This window comes from Cetorhinus maximus, chromosome 5, assembly GCF_964194155.1.
Source record: "Cetorhinus maximus chromosome 5, sCetMax3.hap1.1, whole genome shotgun sequence".
NCBI lineage: Eukaryota > Metazoa > Chordata > Chondrichthyes > Lamniformes > Cetorhinidae > Cetorhinus > Cetorhinus maximus.
This window is the reverse complement of record NC_135883.1, coordinates 118127447-118148574: the sequence shown is the minus strand read 5'-3', so window position 1 is coordinate 118148574 and position 21128 is coordinate 118127447. Positions and strand designations below refer to the sequence as shown.

At 42.1% G+C, this 21128-nt stretch overlaps 1 protein-coding gene across 7 annotated transcripts in view; it reads left to right on the top strand.

Annotated features, from left to right (window-relative positions):
- The window catches only part of myb (v-myb avian myeloblastosis viral oncogene homolog), a 38611-nt gene extending 22056 nt beyond the window's left edge, over positions 1–16555 (top strand). For 5 of the 7 annotated variants that reach the window (XM_078542370.1, XM_078542375.1, XM_078542369.1 and 2 more), the window contains 6 exons: positions 1041–1180; positions 2376–2490; positions 2590–2709; positions 4889–4996; positions 13461–13577; positions 15219–16555. In XM_078542370.1, the coding sequence (XP_078398496.1) occupies positions 1041–1180; positions 2376–2490; positions 2590–2709; positions 4889–4996; positions 13461–13577; positions 15219–15332 (714 nt within the window). In that variant the 3' untranslated portion in view covers positions 15333–16555. Of the gene's footprint in view, positions 1–1040; positions 1181–2375; positions 2491–2589; positions 2710–4888; positions 4997–13460; positions 13578–14800; positions 14881–15218 lie in introns of all 7 variants that reach the window. The other 2 variants (XM_078542371.1, XM_078542374.1) reach the window with 2 other exon arrangements.
- Positions 16556–21128: the final 4573 nt, after the last annotated feature.

The window sequence follows — 21128 nt, the reverse complement described above, 5'->3', positions numbered from 1 at the left end:
TTAAATGCCAACATTGTTCATTGAGTTTTCTAGAATACAATTGGATTCTCTTTTACATTTTGTATTCAGTTTAGACAAAAAGTTGTGTTTCCTGTAACCAAGACTTGGCCTCTTTTTCTGATTTCCCAGATACAAAGGTTTCCAATGTTGCAATTTCAACACAATTTTTTTGCATCTTGATACATTCAACTTGTGCCCTTTTGGCTGAAGTATTCTAAAACTGCAATTTTAAATGCTATTATTAGGTTTATTGAAAAGCAAATGCATGGCAAAAACATTTGCTTAACTCCAAAGTTATCAGGATGGGCTATCGAAGGCAGATTTTCTGCCTGCCCTAAACATGACCAACAGTGTAAGAAGATGTGTTCTCTTTGAACATATTGCATTCCTACTCTCTGGACCTTCATTAGAACTCTGCATGTTTGGCGAAGATATGCTTGGTGAGAGCAGGTGTACTGGCTGACCAATGGGCTGATGTGGGGAGCATCTAGGGATCTAGGTTGAGATCATGGCTGTACCTATAAGATTTGGAAACAATTGTTTTTTAATTTCTAGCTAGGCCCTCTGTGAATTAGGCAACTTCATAATACCCCAGAAAATTTGTGATGGTCAGTAATAGAGGTTCCAGCGAACAGTGCAGACAAAAATATAGTATCTCTTGCTGGTCTGTGGATTTTCAGGGTCCCTGACTTTTCCTCTTTGTTTTAACAAAAGGATAATAGATTTTTAAGAGTGAAATGTTTCAAAATTTAAATTCTGAAGTTGTACAACATTTTATTTGTTTCCTTCTGTTTAAACCTTTAATTAAAATTCCTGAAATTCACATTATTATGTTACTGGAAACAAAACTTTTTTCTCTTAGACATTATTTTGTGTTGCGTGATTGCATCTACTAGTAACTTTAATTGTTTCAAATACACAAATGAAAATCCATTTCTGTTAGAGGTTCACTTTTAATAACCCTGGTCTGTGCAGATGGTACTTTACATTTTAGTTTTTGGTTGCATTCAGTTCAACCTAATGGCTGTTTTTCTTTTCAGTTTTTAAATACATCCACAAATGATCACCTAGAAATGGAATCTCCTGCATTAACTTCTACTCCAGTGTGCAATCAAAAGATCATTGTAACAACTCCACTACATCGTGACCAAACACCTAAGCCTCAAAAAGAAAATGATGCGTCAGTATGCTTCTGCTTCTTGTCAGTTTTTGTTTGCTTTCTCATAGCATTAATTAATAAAGAAAACAACATGTAGAAGGATTTGCCTTATTTGTGATAGTTTTTCAGTGACTTTTGATTTAACATGACAGTCATTTGTTGAAGAAATTGTCTTTTTGTCATAACTGCATCTGAGTGTTTTGTCTAAATATTTTGTTATTTATTTGAAAATATTTTAAGAGAAAAATGGCCAGTTGAATAAGAATTTGAAGTAAGTTGTCAATTTGTAGTTCATGGGCCAAAATGTTTAACTGTATATACAAAGCATTTTGAAAGAATATACACAAATATCACTATAGTCACATTGAACAACACTGCTTTAACTTATATTTGTCTTCCCTAATATAATCATTAAGCCAAATGGTTTGGACAATAGATTTTTTTTATTATGCACTGTAACTGTGGCTTCCCACCAGACAACTTTATAGCCTTATTACATTTTTTTATTTGTTCATGGGATAGATGTTGGTGTCGCTGGCTAGGCCATTATTTATTGCCATCCCTAATTGCCCTTGAGAAGGTGGTGAGCTGCCTTCTTCAACCGCTGCAGTCCATGTGTTGTAGGAACACCCACAGTGCTGTTAGGAAGGGAGTTCCAGGATTTGGCCCAGCAACAGTGAAGGAACAGCGATTATAGTTCAAAGTCAGGATGGTGTGTGAGTTGGAGGGGAACTTTCAGGTGGTGGTGTTCCCATGCATCTGCTGCCCTTGTCCTTCTAGGGTAGAGGTCGCAGTTTAGGAGGTGCTGTTGAAGGAGCCTTGGCAAGTTGCTGCAATGCATCTTGTAGATGGCACATACTGCTGACACTGTGAGTCGGTGGTGGAGGGAGTGAACATTTATTGTTGTGAATGGGGTGCCAATCAAGTGGGCTGCTTTGTCCTGAATGGTGTCGAGCTTTTTGAGTGTTGTTGGAGCTGTACTCATCCAGGCAAGTGGAAAGTATTCCATCACACTCCTAACTTGTGCTTTATAGATGGTGGACAGGCTTAAAGGTGGATAGGAGTCATGTTACAATCAGCAGTTGCGAGGGCTAAGGCTAGAAGTTCTTGTGTGTTCACTTCGACAATGGCATAGACGCAGGGAAGTTTGAAAGCAATGAGTTAACACGTTGAATTTTTAAAAATCGTAGTAATTTAGCTTTTCTTGTTTAATCAGTTTCAGAACTCCAAATATCAGACGATCAATATTAGAAGGCTCACCTAGAACACCCACACCTTTTAAAAATGCACTTGCTGCCCAAGAAATTAAATATGGACCCTTGAAAATGCTGGTAAGAATGTCTAGGTGATTGTTTAGCATTGTGTAAATATTAATTTGAAACTGATCGATAGGAAGATTTTGATAATGTCTCATTTCCTTACATTGTAAGACACCATCACATCTTGCAGAAGAGACCCGAGATGTAATTAAACAAGAAGCCAATGAAACTACAATTATAAGTAGTCTTCATGAAAATGGGCAACCCCTTTTAAAGAAAATTAAGCAAGAAGTAAGTTATTTCCTTTCTCTGTATCAGGTCTCATACACATACAACAAATCTTGAACAGGTAGAAAGCCTACAGTGCAAGATTTTGGAGATTACATTTTATTGAGAGCCAACATATGCTAGTGATTAAATAACTATCTCATACTTGCACTGTCTTTCTTTTCCTAGCCTTTCTTCTATTCTTAGTTCATTGGAGGCAGGAATATAAACCTGGAAATTAATATATTGCTATTGATATTATACAAATGCTTAACATTGCTCTTATCAAATTTCTGACTGCTATTTTAATGGAAACCTTAACCTGTTTAATTTAAAGGGCTAACAACTCTATTACAATAGTAGGGAGATGAATTTAAAGCATGTTAAACATTTGTACAATAATATCTCATAATTCCCAGGTTATGATTTTAATCTTCAATTACAGCACGCATTCTTTACATCTATATCTGTGTGGTTAATAGTACACTATTGATGCATTGCTACATCAATTATTTTGTAAACTAGCTTTGAAACTTTTATTCATGAAAGCCTTGAATTCTCACAACAATTTATCAATCAGGACCTAAAGCAAGGAATGTTCAATGACTTTAACCAAGTTATTTTTAGTTCTCCTTTCACTTGGATGTCTAGGTAAAATTCAGGAATGGTGGTAGAAATGTTTTTGAATACTGATTTTCTGTTAACTTTTGCTTCCTGCCAACAAAAGTAGATTTTCTGTGTGTAGCCTGGCAGTTTTGACCACTTTTAACGCTGGCATTTTCTAATGGAGCATCTTGTCTGTGTGTTGAGAAGGCCTTCATTCAGAGAATGAGGATCATTGCATAGGATTATATGGAATATACACCACAGAAACAGGCCATTTGGCTCAACCAGTCCATGCCAGCTTTTATGCTCCATTGGAGCCTCGTCCTATCTTTCTTCATCTCAATCTATCATCGGAACCCTCTATTCTTTTATCCCTCATATGCTTGTCTAACTTCTTCTTAAATGCATCTATACTATTCACTTTACTTTTTATTCTTTCATGGGATGTGAGTGTTGATGGCAAGACCAGCATTTTGTGGCACATCCCTAATTGCCTTTGAGAAAACAACCACTTCCTGTGGTAGCAAATTCCACATTCTCGACTCTTTGGGCAAAGACGTTTCTACTGCACTCCTCATTGGATTTCTTGGTAATTATCTTATATTGATGGCCTCTAGTTGTGTTCTTCTCCACAAAAGGAAACATTCTGCTTGTATCCATTCTATCAAAACCTTTCATAAGTTTAAAGACCTTTATTAAGTCACCTTTCTTTTTTCAATAGATAAGAGACCCAGCCTGTAATCCTTTACTGCAACATTTCTGGTATCATCCTTGTAAATCTTCTCTGCACCCTCTCCAGTGCCTCCACATCCTTTTTATAATATGGTGACCAGAACTATAGTCTTGGTGTGGTCTAACCAAGGTTGGATGCATTACGCATAACGGCCCTACTTTTCAATTCTTTTCCTTTAGAAATAAAGCCTAATGCATGGCTTACTATTTTTATGGCCTTGCTAACCTGTGGCATAACTTTTAGTGATTGACATATTTGTACTCTGAGATCCTTTTTTCCTCCACCCCACCTAGACTTGCACCTTCCAAGTCATAAGTGACCTCCCTATTCTTCCTACCAAAATGTACTTCCTCACATTTATCTGTGTTGAACGTTATTTGTCAATTATTTGTCCATTCTGCAAGCTTATTAAAGTCATCCTGTAACTTGTTGTAGTCCTCATTATTGACTATCCCCCCTCCTTGCCCCCGGTTTGGTGTAATTTGCAATTTTGAAATTGTGTTTTTGATTCCAAAATCAAAATTGTTAATGTGGTCCCAGCCCTTTTATCTTTGTGGAATGTCACTTCCCACCTTCTGTCACTCTGAATAACTATCCTTTATTCTCACTCTCTGCTGTCTGTCTTGACACCAGCTAGCAATCCATTCTGCCGCTTGTCCCCTGACTCCACACCCTCTAGCCTTACTCATTTGTCTTCTATGGGACACCTTATTGAAAGTGTTTTGAAAAGACATAAATTACATCTACTGCATTACAATTGACTACTGTTATATCCTGATAATTGTGTACTGTTTCTTAGTAATTCAAGATGTTTTTCCTGATATTTCTAGCAGTGTAGTGCAATAATTTTTATATTAATTTCAGGTGGAGTCTCCTGATAAGAAAATGAGAAAATTCTTTACATTGGCTCCATGGGAAAGGGAACACTTGAATACTCAGCTTTTTTCACAAGGACCTTTGGAAGAAGTACCTGTATGTATGCTAAGCCTTTCTATGCTTGTGCTCTTTTTCAACCATCTCACTTAATAAGATAGCAGTTCATATTCATATACAACGCATGGTCAGCTATTTTGGATATGATGGAGAGATAGTGGCGTAGTAGTGATGTCACTAGTAATCCAGAGGCTCAGTCTGGGGACATGGTTTCAAACCTCATCATGGGAGCTGGTGGAATTTGAATTCAATTGATGAATAAATTAAATTCATCATAAAAAGTGTCTGGAAATGAAAGCTAGTCTCAATAATGGTGGCTATGAAGCTACTATCAATTTTCATAAAAACCTATCTGTTCACTAATGTCTTTTGGGGAAGGAAATCTGCGATCCTTACCTGGCCTGGCCTAAATGTGACACCACACCCACAGCAATGTGGTTGACTCTTAACAGCACTCTGAAATGGCCTAGCAAGCCCCTCACTTCAAGGGCAATTATGGATGGGCAGTAAATGCTGGCCTTGTTATTGACGCCCATGTCCCATAAAAGACATTTTTTTTTTAAATGAGGAAGGATAGACAATATCAGTTTTACCTTCTCATGTTGTTAAAAATAATTCCAAAACTCCACGTATAAACTGTGAAGGCATCTTATTTGATTCCTCAGGAGGAAGAATGGGAATAATTCAGCTGTAGTTTTATATGGAACCAGCACCAACAGTTCGCATTGTCAACCTTGTAGTATCCTATTTTCACTCATATATTTCTTAATTGCGGATTTGAATTTTGTGGGTCTGCAGATTTGAAAAGGCAGTTTTTAGCACTGTTGCCTTCTTGGTGAACAAATTCTGAATTCTGCAAAATGATTGTGCCCTGCTACCTCACAAGAATACCCCTTACTGTGAACACATGCCCACACAGACCTAAAACGTTGGATGGGTTGGCCTCTGGGCTGCCTGATCTTACACTAGTGAACTGCAGCAGGGAGCCTATATGGCATCTGTAGCCCACAGGCCATATGGTAATGAAGCTCAGCCTCCAAAATGGACTGGGCCACCCAGCAACGCCAACATTCAGCTAGTGGGTGTGCTCCACCTGATCTATGAACCAAAGGCTCTTTGGTGTTGAGGATTGCCTGCTCTAAAGATGGCTCATGACACTCCTCTGTTCCCCGAACACAAGTGGACAGCACATAAATAGTGAGAGCCATGCTGCCACCAGGAAGTTTTTGGAGCAAATCGTTGCTGTTCTAGACTATTTGGACCACCCAGGAGCAGCCATACAATTCTTGCTGAAGCGAGTCTCTGAGTTCATGTTGGCCTGTTGTATGCTACACAATCTGACTCATGAGGGTGTAGTTCATGCTACCGGGCCTTTGGAGGCCACATTGTATGAGGAGCTGGAATGGAGGAGGCATTTGAGACCCCATCACTCCATGAATGGTTAATCGGACTCCAGTTCCCCCGAAATTATCACCACTTCTGCACAATTCCCCACCATTTCCATCCCTCTGATCGGGACCATCACAGCACCCTCTTGTCCAAAATCCTGAAATAAAAGATGCCTCAAAAAAACCATTCAATAACAACCTTATTGAACAACATTCAAATAATGGGGGAGGTGGTGGCATAGTGGTATTGTCACTGGACTAGTATTTAAGAAGACCTAGGGTAATTCTCTGTGGTCCTGGGTTTGAATCCCACCATGGCAGATGGTGAAATTCAATAAAAAACTGGAATTAAAAGTCTGATGATGACCACAAAAACATTGTTGATTGTTGTAAAAACCCATCTGGTTCAATAATGTCCTATAGGGAAGGAAATCTGCTGCTCTTACCTGGCCTGTCCTATATGTGACTCCAGACCCACAGCAATGTGGTTAACTCTTAGATGCCCTCTGAACAGGGCAATTAGGGATGGGCAATAAATGCTGGCCTAGCCAGTAATGCCTGCATCCAATGAATAATAAATAAATACATACAAAACTGTATCCTTGTACATTCTCTTGTCAGTCATGTGGGTGCCTTTGCCTTGCCCACAGTGCTATCCCAGTGGCTGTAGGGGGTTGGTGGGAGGCTGCTGATTTTCAGTTGGAGAGACTGCAGGTGCCCCGAACAGCTCTGGGCCCCAAGGCCTGCCTTCAGAATGGGTCACCTTGTCATGGGCAGCAGCATCAAGGCCACTGGCAGTGTTCATAAATGTTGTCCTCTGAGGAGAGGACACAGGTTTGCAGAATCACGGAGCCACTGCTACTCCCCTCAGCAATCCTAGTAATCTGCTGATGCACTGCTGTGACGTCCTGCATGCCCCTTGGAGCACTGTTATCTGCAGACATGATGACAGCAGTCTGAGCCTGCATGGCAACAAGTGTGGATCTCATGATCTCGATCTGAGTTTCCACTGCAGCATTTGAACAGTATGGGCAGAATTTTGCCGTCAGCGAGCAGGGGGCAGGCCATTTAAATTTTCAGGAAGGCGGGCCCGCAGCAAAATCAGCTGCGGGCCCACCGACCTGTCAATGGCCAACTGAGGCCATTGACATGATCAATTATACAATTAAAGGACCTGCCCATCCATTCTTAAGGTTGGCGGGCAGGCCAGGAGCCCCGGCGGCAAATAGAGAAAACATGAAACCTCATCCACCGGTGGGATGAGGTTTCATGTAGGGTTTTAAAAAGTTTAATAAACTTATTATGTAAATTATGAACATGTCCCATCTCATGTGACATTGTCACATGAGGGGGACATGTTAGGGAAATTTTTTTTCTCTATTTTTCATATTTTTAAAAGTGTCAGCAATCTCCCTGAGACAGCATTTAGCCTCAGGGAGATGTGCGCTCTTTCGTGCGCATGCGCGAAAGAACGCACTCTCACTTTTGGGGAATACCCCCCCCACCCACACAGGAAGCATATAGTGCTTCTTGCCAGATGTCATGCTGGGCAGGCCTTAATTGGCCCGCCCACGTAAAATGGCGGCGGGGCCCGCTTCTCCGGTGGGGATCGGCTCCCCGCCTGCCAGAGATTGGGTCGGGCCCGCCTGCCCAACAGGCAGAAAATTCTGCCCTATTTGTCTTTTGCTGGTACTGTGTGGAAGCCAAGATATTGGCCATCAAATGTTCAATCAGGTCTGGGTCTGCTAGTACTGTCATGGAAGTGGATGCCACTTCCATCCTGGAAGGGACGGGCTACAAGCTTGGCACCCGTGCCAATTGGAGCTGAACTTCTCCATGCTTTTTGACAATAACAGTAGGCGCTGTGGCAGGTCTGCTTGTGCACTAAGCATCTCTGTGTCCTGAGTGTTCTCCTGTGCACTGCTCCTTCAAAGTTCTCATTTGAGTTTTCTGCAAAGGTCATTTTTCCACATACAGCAGGATTAGTCTGTGACTTTGCACTCCATGCACTATCCTTTCCCCCCAACCTGGCTGAAGCTCACTCGTGTCTGGTAATTCACATGTGGTTGCTGCCTCTTTGCTATCCTCTAAAGTACACATGGTGCTAGTATCTGAGCTGGTGGCTGTGAATATCAAATCAAGTGATGGTACTTTTTCGTCAGATATATGCTCTTGCTCTCTCCTTTTACTGGCTGGGTAGACAGCAGTGCTTGGGTATCTGAAAGCATAAATGCAGAAAGAGAGGGTTGGGGTGAGAAAAGGGGGTTTGGATCAGAAGCAAGAGGTCCATGGTCCCACCATCTACAGCTTGCTCTTCATGCCAGATAGCAGGATGAAGGTGAAGTGGAATTTTACAAGGGTGCATAAGGCAGGAACATGATATCATCCTGGATGTTCTCGGCAATACTGGTTACAATGGCCTCAGTGACTGCCCTCCCAATAAATCACCGCACATCTCCTCCTAGGGACTCAGGAGATGGAGGCCTGCCCGTCCCCTCAGTCTCCTGTTGTGTGCAATCTTTCCCTCTGCAGGAGAGAGGGAAGAGAGTCCACACGTGTGCTGCAAGTTGTTTGGATGATGCGTCTGTATTAGCGGGATAGCTGTAAGGTGTGGAATCTGCAAGATGTGTGTGAGGTTTGCAGTTATGTGAGGGTGAATTGGGACATCTGAATATTAGGCATGAGATTTTTTTTAAATTCTTTCATCAGATGTGGGCATCGCTGCCGAGACCAATATGTTGCCCATCTCTAATCGCCCTTGAACTGACTGGCTTGCTAGGCCATTGCAGAGGGCAGTCAAACACATTGCTGTGGGTCTGGAGTCACATGAAGGAAGGACCAGGTAAGCATGGCAGATTTCCTTCCCTAAAACCAGATGGGTTTTAATGACACTCGATGATATGGTTTCATGGTCACCATTACTGAGACTTGTTTTCAATTCCACCAGCTGCTGTGGTGGGATTTGAACCTGTGTCCCCAGGGCATTAGCCTGGGCCTCTGAATTACTATAGATAAAAGCAAAATACTACGGATGCTGGAAATCTGAAATAAAAACAGAAAATGCTAGAAAAACTCAGTAGGTCAGGCAGCATCTGTGGAGAGAGAAACAGAGTTAACGTTTCGACTCTGTACAACTCTGTTAACTCAGACCTGCGTTTTTCCAGCATTCTCTGCTTTTGTTTCTGTTTTTACCTCTAGATTGGGGAGGCAGTGGCATAGTGGTATTATCACTGGGATAGCATCCAAGAGACCCACAGTAATGCTCTGGGAAACCTAGGTTCAAATCATACCATGGTAGATGGTGAAATTTGAATCCAATAAAAATCTGGAATTAAAAGTCTGATGATGACCACAAAACCATTGCCGACTGTCGTAAAAACCCATCTGGTTTGCTGACGTTCTTTAGGGAAGGAAATTTGCTGTCCTTACCTGGTCTGGTCTACAAGTGACCCCAGACCCACAGCAATGTGGTGGACTCTTAAATGCCCTCTGAACAAGGGCAATTTGGGTTGGGCAATAAATGCTGGCCTAGCCACCGACACCCACATCTCATGAACGAATTAAAAATAAATAAATTAATTACTAGTCTGTTAACAGCACTGTTATGCCACCGTCTTCCCCCATGAGCCCAGTTGGCCAGGGATTACCGGTGGTTGAGTGTTGGGGGTGTGAGTGTATGAGGTTGATGATACTGTGTGTGCATTCATTGACTGTGGCCACCTGTGCGAGACCTTTGAACTTCTTCTGACACTGCAGCCAGGTCCTTAGAGCCAGACTTTTTGAATTGACCTCCATAGCCACTTGCTCCTATTTCCTTTGCAGTGTGTGCTTAGTGGGCCTCCTGACTTCATCAGGACAAATTATCTCTCTCGTCTTTTCCATCTCCTGGACTAAAAGAAAAGAAAGTCTTGAATTTATATAATGTTTTTCATGATCACAGGACGTCTCAAAGCGCTTTAGAACCAATGAAGTACTTTTGACATGCAGTCACTGTTGTAATTTAGGAAGCACAGTAATTAATTTGTGCATAGCAAGCTTCTACACACAGCAATGTGGTAATGACCAGGTAATATGTTTTTGTGATGTTAATTGAGGGGTAAATATTGACAGGACCACAGGGGTTAACTTCCCTTCAAAATAGAGCCAAGACCCAGAATTCTTAGCTCATCGGGCAGGCATGCGCCCGACCCAACTAAGCGTAAAATGACCCGCGATATTTCAGTCAATCAATATTTGGACAATTAAAAGGCCTATTAAGGCCATTAAAAAGGTAATTGAAATAAATTTTTCGCTGCCCATCCAACCTTATGGTTGGCGGGCAGGCTAAAAGGCCAAGCGACCTTTGCATTTTTTAGGAAACCTCATCCATGGGTGGGATGAGGTTTCCAACAGCAAATTAGAATAAAATAAAAATTTTAACATTTTATTTATAACATGTCTCTGCTCATGTGACAGAGTCACATGAGGGGACATGTTTTATAACATTATTAAAATATTCATTTTTAATGTTTTAAACTTTTCACCTCCCTGAGGCAGCTCTGTGCCTCGGGGAGCTTTTCCAGCACACAACCATGTACATGTGTGAAGTTCGCGCTAACACTCTTCCCCCCAACACAGGCAGCACTGAGCACTGCCGCTTGTGTCTCACGCTTGGTGGGCCTTAATTAGCCCACCAGCATGAAATCGCGGTCCAGTCTCGATCGCGGGCAGCAGTCGCCTTCCTGACTGTCCCCATCGAGCCCGCCCGACAAGGGAAAAATCCTCCCCAAGGGATCTTTTATGTCTATTTGAGGGGTGGACAGGGTCATGGTTTGATATCTTATCTGGCATCTTCAACAACACAGCATCCCCACAGTAGTGCACTGGAGTGTCAGCCTTGACTTTTGCTGTCAAGTCCTGGGAAAGAATTTTACGTTCCATGGACGGCCGCGTGCCCGATCTGCTCGGGTGTAAAATCACACAAGATGACGTTGGGCGAGTGACCCGATGCCATTGCATACTCGCGGGATATTTCACTCGGCGGGCGTGCACAGCAGTTGAAAGTGCACCCGCCGACAATTAAGTGCATTAATGGCGCAATTGAACGTGATTTTTCGTGGCCCACCCAACCTTACGATTAGCGGATGGGCCAGGCAGCCTTTTCATTTTACATGAAACCTCATCCAAGGGCGGGGTTGAAATCTTGGTTAGTAAATAAAATAAAAAATAATACCTGGGGACAGCATTTTTTGAGGTATGCTTTCAGGTGCTTGATTGTGCTACATGGACATTTTTTGCAGTTTTTTTATACTTTATTTTATAATTTGCAGGTCTGCAAATCTCTCGAATCGCTCACCTGCGCCCGCAATGACGACATTGCCTGCCCCCTTCTTGACCCCACCCTGGCAGTGTTGAGCTTTTCAGCATGCGATTTCACTTTAGCTCGCTGTTAATTGGCCAGCCAGAGTGAAATCGTGGTCGGGGGCCCGTTTCCTGTCTGCTCCCAGGCCCGCCAATCATGTATGCCTGATGAGGGAAAAATTCCGGCCCTGGAGTGGGACTTGAACTCAACCTTCTGACTCAAAGGCAATAGTGCTACCAACTGAGCCACTCCTAAGATCTCCAGCACCACTTTAGAAACTGGGAGTGCTTTCTCTGGCCCATTGCTCTCTTAGTCATCTTATTCCTTTTGCTGCAGCCTGAGTGTACCTTCCCTTTAAGGCATTCAGGTTTCTTTAAGAAATACTGGTCAGCAGTGACTTGTGCCAACCATGCAGCATTGGGCCTCCTACTGAGCATGTAAAACATTCAGCACTGGGATGCATGCCATAATCAGTGAGGGGAGCATGCAACACAAAGTTTGCATGCTGCCTGCATCTCTTTGACCAGGTGTGGGTAATTTAGCATCGCAATTTCCACACATGCTAATTGAATTGTTGACCCTAAATGTTTTAATTGCCTTGTTGAATATAAGGCAAACACAAGGGGCTCCTTTGTGCTAATATTTCCCTCTCTCTTTCTGTCTCTCTGGGCTGGTTTTATGAGGTGCCATGGTTGAGGCCGCGCCCCCACCCCCCCGGAGATAAAAAGTCTGAGGGGGTTCCTCCCACGATTCCGATGCTTGGCCCTCAGCAAATTAACACTGAGAACAGCATTAATTGATTTAAGGCGAGACTTCTGCCCCTATCTTGGTAGGAAGTCCCATCTTGCCGATTAATCGGATTGCTCAGAAGCTCTGTAGATCCAGCTGGGAGTGATGGCCACTGCTGAGACTACAGGCAATCCCACCACACCAAGGAACCCATATAAGTTTGGGTTCGGGAGTCTCAGTGAGTGGGATGGGTGGCAGTTCAAGGCAGGGTGCTGTGGGCAGGTACCTCTAATGGGCCCAGCGGACTCCCCTACTTTTGCCTAACACCAGTCCATGCAGCTAAATCTGCCAGGCTTCATACATGGCGTGGCCACACCTCCTCATCCCGTTGCGGATGAAAACCTGGGAGGGCGCGTGAGACTCAATAGGCCCAAGGGCAGACGGGCTGCCTGCGTCTTCCCTGCCCCTGTAAAATTTCAGACTGGTTGGGGGCAGGTAGGTAGGCGACCTGCTGGATTTTACGTGCTCCTCCCCAGCCACCACTGTCACCATCCCTCTCTCTCTCTCTCTCTCCCTAAATGAACATTACTCTGTGCTCTCTCTCTCTTTCTCTCTCTGAATGCACATTACTCTGTTCCCCTCCTGGCAACAGCCAAGAGCAGCTTAAAGTCAAACTTTCTGACCTAGCTACAGTGGTGGAGAAGACTTCAGGGCAATGAAAAGGTGGTTTTCCTCACAGCAGGATAAATGACCCTTAAAAGGAGTTGTTTTGTGATGTGATTTTTACTTAATACAAACAGCTAAGTTTCCAATTGAATGTCAGACATTTTGCCACAAAGAGGAAAGGAAGATCAAAGATACCCTGGATAGCTTTCATGAACGTCCTACTGTAACCATATGCTAGGACAGGCCTGGGAGCAGGTTAGCTGGCAACTATCAAATGAGTTGATAGCACATACCTAAGAAAGATAGGGGAAAGGGAAGAAGAATGACCTGTTTAAAAAGTATAAATGGAAATTGATTTTGATTATATGCTTCATTCTAGATGCAAAATCTCCTGACGAGTTCTGTATTAATGATGCCTGTATCAGAGAAGACTGATGATTTTCTTAACAAAGCATTTGCAGTACAGATGAGCAAGCAAATGGGCAGTCCTTTGCAGGTGTGTAGAAAATGTTATGAACAAAGATTAAGTTACATAAGTGAGCCTTGCAACCTTGCAATTTGTTAGTATTCTTGTTCAATGTGTAAATTTCAACTTTGTCAGAGGCAACAAACTGCTGTTAATAGATTGCCTACCCATTATACACCTTACCAGATTTTCCATTGAATTCAGTGGACAGGGTGTACAACAGGCAGCCATGTTGCTGCCCTGCAGAAGTTGAATTTCATCTCATCGTCATTTAATTGTGCAGTTTAATTGCATTTACTCAATGTGAAAGTAAATGAACAATTATAATTTATCTATGAATGTCATGCTGTAAGCACAAAGTATAGTTTTTATATTGCATAAGTTGGCAAGGTTTAAATTCACTTCAAAACATTTTTATGAATCAAAGATGCATGTTGTGCATTTAAAATCAGCATTCAGAATATACAATTGTTTGTGTTTACATATCCGGGGGCGTTCACTCTTTGCTCACAGTGGTAGTTCTAGCTTTTTATTCTTATAGCAATCAAAATGTTTGTTTTTAATTTTTGCAGTGTAAAGTCTTAAGATTGTACAAGTAACTGGTATTAAACCGGGAGGGGGTGGCAACTCTTTGAAACTGATGTATTGAGGCATTATTTTCCTTTCCATTTGTTTAATTCATGTTTTTAGAAAATAATAACAAAATTTAGAGTTAGAATTGCAAGAATCCAATGTACGTTTTTCTTTTTTTGTGCTGCTTGTGTGATTATTAAATTGAACTGCTGAGGAACATCAGATTTTCCCTGCAGGTATTAATTAATAGCATCAAATTCTTGCAGTTAAGGGATTACATGATACAGCATTAAGCTCCCTTATGCTGCCACAATGAATTTAAGTGCTTAAAATATTCCATCATTTTCCATTGTTAGAATGCTAAAATGTGAGAACCTTGTGCTATGAATTTTTATTCATTGAAGCCTGAAATAAGACTGAACTATATTTAACAGAACACAAACTGCATGTTGCCTGGACTGGATTCAAACCCAAAACCCAGAGATTTTTCATAAACACTTTCAACCCACTGTACTATTCCATCAAAACCTGTTTCATCATTCAAGGCAATTAGTCCCTATAGAATTCCAAAATTTGAACTTTTCTGGGATGGGGAAAGGATGATGATGGTGTAATTATTGTGTACATTCTGTACTTGAATGTGAAATACTGGCAGCTGGACACGTGTAATATATTTTCAGGTATCCCAGCTGGATTTGAGAAGTCCCTGGACCTGGAACCCTGGTTAACTGAAATTCTGTTCCAGCACTCCATAGAGCCAGTAAGAGATTCATAATAGGAACAATTAGATATTTAATTGTTCTTTCTATTTAAATACGTTTATACTTTTCCTTCCTTTTTGTTAAATGTGAATTGTTTTGATGAAAAAATGAAGTAAACACTTTGAGGTGGAATTATTTACCGCAATATACCTTCTTACAGAATTAGAAAGGTTAGTCACTCTAATGAAAAATGTAGGTAACTACAATGGGATAAATCTAACTTTTCCCTATATCTGCTAGTTGGCCATAGTGGAGTTTTGAACTCTAGGTTTTAGGCAGAGGATTTAATTGTTCACTTTTCAAACTGAAATGTAACTTCTGCTGCCTTTTCCTGCAGTTTGCTAATACCTGGGAGGCTGTGGCTTGTGGGAAAACAGAAGATCAACTTATTGTAACTGAACAAGCACGCAAATACATGAACACCTTTTCTACCAGAACATTAGTCATGTAATCTTTTCCATCTAAGCATTAAGAAGTTTTGAAACACATATTGTTGAGTCATGATCAGCATTTCTTCTTATAAAGTTTCCAATGATGGATGTAGAGCAATGTTGTATTACAATAATTCAGAATGGCGCAAATTTCATTCTTCACTAAGCACATTTCTGTTGTTCGTCAGACTAGAGAGGTTATATGTCACTAGCCAAAAAGACAAGTATCACAATTACCTACAAGATGCTTGAAGTTACAACAATAACTCCTTGTATTTAAAGAAGGGTTGAATAAATATTTTCAGTTGTGGGCAGCAGACTGGAACATATCAGTATTTCTTTTGTATTGGGTGGCGGAAAAGCAATTAGTCTTTGGAAGTACTTCAAGACTGATGTAATTTAAATGTGTAAGTTAATAAATTAAACGAAATGCACTGTTGACAAAATAGAGGTATAGCATTACTACAAACCAAATTAGATGAAAAAAATCAAGCTTTTGAAGACATAAAATTGACAGGGTTTGAAGTATTGTTTTTGTTTGTTTTTTTGGGGACTTGTTTTAAGCCATATATATTATATATACATACATATATATAATATGTATGTGCATGTGTGTTTTTGTGTGTAGCTTGGATAATACTGATACTGTATGTAAAAAAAAAAAGTTTTATGTATGAAAATGTATATTTTATCCAGTAAGTTAATTTTGTAAATGCCAAATGGATAATGTGTTGTGCTGCTAAAGACTTTAGCATGTAGACATGCTGCATGAAATGGGCAGTAGAGTTATCACAGAAAATGGTATTAGCTGATCAACAATGCACTGGTAGCCGGTATTTTTTTAAACCTAGCATTTACAAATACAAACCTTTGGGAAGTGAAATGTTTTGTCTTATTATGACAAAATGAATATGATGCACCTTTTGTATTTTGGGAGAACACTGATACATTCACTAATTTTTTTACTTTTGTCCCATTCATTTCATATTTAATTCAAGGCACTCTGGCCCAGATATATTTTCAATTCACTGAACAACTCATGCAAAAAGTCTTGGTTTCATTCTATTGCTATATCAAATGCATCTGATATACATGTACTGAACACTTGATTTTAAAGCAAAAATAGCTGATTTTCAAAATGTACTACCTTAGTATCAGTTTGGTGCAAATCACCTGCACCAACATTTTGATTACTATTGTATATCCACTGCCATGTACAGATAATAAAAGTGTGTTTTTTTACTTAAAAGGTTTGTTTCATTTTATTTTAGAAATAATTATTATGTTAATGTTGCACAAACTGTAACTTCTAAATTGAATTGCTTTTATATGTATGCACCCTAACTTGGATGAAGGACCTTTATTATTTGCAGTCTCTCCCTTTTGGATTTTTTTTGTATACCGTTGGGAACAAGCTAGTACTGTATCAACATTGATTTTTCCAATACTTAAAAATTTTAAGGATAAGTTTACATAATTTTGGTATAATGTTGCAAAAAACATCTGCAACATAATTACAAAATAATTATAGGGAAATCTTTAGATATAGAGTATATTGCATAAGTCAGTGCTTACCAAATTATTTTCCCATGTAACCTCATTTTAACACTTGAAAATTAACATAACCCCAGATGCTAACAAAAAATAAAATGGCAATATAACAGTATAGTAATATTCAGTATATAATTATTAAAGTTCATGTATTATAGATCATTATATGTCATATAAATATGAAAATTTGTGTTTTAAAGTACTGTGTAAAAATATCATTATTTCATGTACTAATGTAGGTTTCAGCCAAGTTCTTTATATTCTCGGGTGTTATGATCCCAGCTGATGTTACAACTGGACAAGCCTGATCCTAGGTGGAACCTGGCTTGATAGATCCTAACTTATTTTTTTTAGCTACGTGGAGATTGCCTACTGAACAGACTCATAGGAGTCAGTTGATGAACTTTTTAACAAAAGAATAAAATATTTATTTAACGAGAAAAGATGAACTATACATTATTCCTTTACCCATAATGATACCTTTACGGATATATATATACAGATTTGTAAGGATAATACAAGTTATAAAAGCTATCTTATACTCTAATGTTCACAGTAAGTACACAGTCCATGTAAACCAATAGGTGACCTGTGGTCAGACACAGCACACGCTGAAACCAAGTGACAGATGCCACCCCAGACATGCTACAGATCTCTTACCAACTGCATCCCCCACGCCTCGCAAACGCTTGTTACACCGTGAGCCAACCAGTCTCACTGAACTCTGTCTTTTACATGAGGCTTTCCAATCTTCACTCTCCAAGAACTCATTGTGGAATCTTCCTCCAAACTGACGCTTTCTCTCAGATGCCTTCCGCAAGGGTCTGCCTCCAGGGTTTTGAACTCTCCTTCCGATGTTCCTCTTTCCTGGGTCACTACATGCATCCAAGCTTTCTTCCATGCACTTTTTCTCACCGACTCAGCCGTCAACAGTACATTGCTCCATATGCTTATTGCAGAGTTACAGACCTTCACCCATCTCTTTGGGCCTTCTGACTTCTCACAAGTCTGTCACTTTGAATCTGCTTCCTACAGCTTTCGTCTCTTGAAGCGTGGAGCCTTCCTCTGCCCCTCTCTCTTAACTTCACTTAACCGGACCTTTTCAAGGTTCCTGTCCTTCCTTTGACTAGAAGGTCTTCTTGGGACTTGCTCCTGTTCCACTCCCCTGGATTTTGGGGACTTTTGTTTAGTTTGGAACCTGCTATCTGTCCTTTTTCACGTCCTGCCTGTCCTGGCATCTTCTTCCAACTGCACTCAAACTGTTGCTTTTTCTCTTTGTGGGTGGGTGGGTCTCCCTCTCTGGACCTCTGTTGCTAGGCAGCAGCAGTTTTTTACTACTCTTGTGTTTGCTTTAATTTCTCCTCAAGAGTAGTAAAACTCATTAGAAATGCAGGTGTACAAACAGCTTTGGACCTGCTGTCTCCATGAAAAATGAAACTAGATCCCAGGTTTCACCTTTTAAGGTGAAACTAAAACTCAACTTGACCTTTTAACACACAAATACAGAAATAAAAATTAAACATTAAAGCTAAAACACAATCCTAACACCCACAAATACAAATATAACTTACTTAAACTGTGCCTGTTCCCTAACACTAGTGACAGAAGACTCTTCTCCCTGACCCAGGATGGCCACGCATGAACCCTGCTGCACATTGCCCCTATGAAGATGGTAGTTGTTAACCCCAGGAGAAGCCCTGCTGGTGCTGTCCCACTTAGTGCAAACACGGCACTGCCAACTTCTCACTCGAGGTTTGTGGCCTACGCATGATGTTTTTGAAGCCTCCTAGTACAGAGTGACCACAAGTTGGCACACGACCTGCTTGTTGACTCTCCATGCCCCTCTCAGGGCACCCTGGATGATGGCAGCAGCTCCTCCGCCCCTCCACCAGTGACCATGGCATCTGATGAGGCTGCGGCAACCGGGGAGATGTCAGGTGTGGTACCGGCCGCTCCCTCCCAGGCGGGGCCAGCACAGGCTCCATTGGCCAGAGGACAACTGCCAAGGACATCAAGGCCAATAAGACAGCAGAGTCAGCAGGCTGTCTCCAGTGCCAGCGAGGGGGGACCACCTAGATGTAGCACTCACAAATGTAAATTAAAGGCACCATGAGCACAAGAGGGACAGGTCACGGGTGATTCTATGTTAATTTCTGTTTACATTATCTATACTGGTCTGGGACTGAAGACCAAAAACGTTTATGTAAATAGTATGGAAGTGTCACAAGGAGGTAAATTTTATTTTTCTCATCATGGCCTGTGTACACATCACCTTTTTATTTTATTGGCAGGGAACGCCAGTATGTAATGCTGGATGTAAGTGGCTCTGAACTTTATTGCACAGGCATTGAGTATTCTTGTGTTCAAATGAATTTGTCCTTTCAGACATCTGGGATGGAGGAGGCAGCCCTGGCATGAGTTTGAAGCTGATCTTTGATAGCCTAGCTGAAGGAGTGTTGGGTCAAGGCATCCCTGGTGTCCCTGCCACCCTGGAGGTTACCAAGGTCTGGCTTCATACCCTCAGTGTTCTCCTCACCGTGATCATCTTTGGACTCACTGCTGGACTCATCATCTTTGGCCTGTGCAGCTGTGTTAAGATCCTCTTCCTCCAGTGGGTCCCCCCTTGCCAGTACCAGATTGTGGGGAGTGCAGCATGCAACCACTATCAGTGACACCCACTCTGGAGTATATTCTAGTTGTCCCTCTGAACAGTCCAGGCATCAGAAGCACATCTTGAGAAGACCGATGGTACCTCTCTATCACTGCCCTTGTAGAGGCTTGACTCGTATTGTAATGCTTCTCTGCCTCTGTTCTTGGGTGGCGGAGAGGCGTCATGAACCATCTCTTCAACAGATAGCCCTTGTCACCCAGCAGCCATCCATCCAGTCGGGCTGGAGCACTGAAGAGCTTTGGCATCTGGGAGTGTCTGAGGATGCACACATCATAGGAGCTACCAGGGTACTTTGCACAGAATTGCAGAATCAGCATCCTGTGGTCACACTCTGCATGTTCATGGAGTGGAAGCCCTTCCTGTTGACAAAGGCACCGGGCTGACCTGCTGGCACCTTGATGGCCATGTGTGTGCAGCCAATGGTACCCTTGACATGGGGGAACCCAGCAATCGCTGCAAAGCCTCTGGCTCGCTCAGCCTGGCTGGCCACATCCATACGGTGAAGAATAAAGGTCAGTACTCGCCTGAACAGAGCTTCTGTCACCAGCTTGACCCAACTGTGGACAGTTGATTGGGAGACTCCAAACAGATTCCCCACTGACCCCTGGAAAGAGCCAGAAGCATAGAAGTTGAGGGCCACTGTGACCTTCAGAGCCACTGGCCTAGGGTGTCCACCCACACATTCGGAGCTGATCTCAGGCCCAATCATCTGGCAAATGGAGATCGCGGTCTCCCTTAAGAGGCAGGGCCTCTTTTAGCATTGCACCTCAGACATATTGAGGTAGCTGGCAGCAGGATAGTGGCATCTTCTGCAGACCTTTCTGCCTTGGACTTCCTGCTGGCCCTGCGCCTCTTGTGCCTGCGCCTCTCCTTCCACAGGTCTCTCCCCTAGAAACTGCATCAGGACACCTGGCTTCCTCTCCCCCATCTGTTCCTCTCTTCCTCCTCAGAGCGGGTGCCACCAGCAAAGACCACAATCCTCATTACCAGAGTAAGGGAAGGCTGTCTGATACCTGGAAGGCTCCACATGGTCTGAATCCTCCGGGGGCCTGGCAGGCAGCAATGAGTTTTGAAATGAGGGCTAGAAATGCTCAGAATAAAGCCCCGAACAGATGAAGCTGCCAAGCACCAATTAGCAACCAGCTGCAAACTATCTCCAAAACTCCTCACTACTCACACTGGCAATGCTGCTGACCCTTTTTATCCCGCCCCTGGATGAGGTTTGTGAAAATGTCGGCTGGCTGCCTGCCTGCCCGTTTTGCCCATGCGACGAGCAGAAAACCGCACTGGCAAGAAAAAATCACAGTCAATTGGACTATTAAGGGCCCTAAGTGACCTGTTAATTAATGGCGGGCACCACTCCAGAACCTGCGCACGCCCGCTGAGTGAAATATCACGTGAGTGCACGATGATGTCAGGATGCTCACTCGATGAGATCGTGTGCTATTTGACTCCCGATTGGGTCGGGTACACACCCGCCCGTGGGAAGAAAGATTCTGTCCAGTGTGTTTATTTTTCCCAAAGACTACTAATAAAATTGGTACTATGAGAGATTTTTATTATTGGAGAGGTAAAGTCCGAAGACATAGTGAAA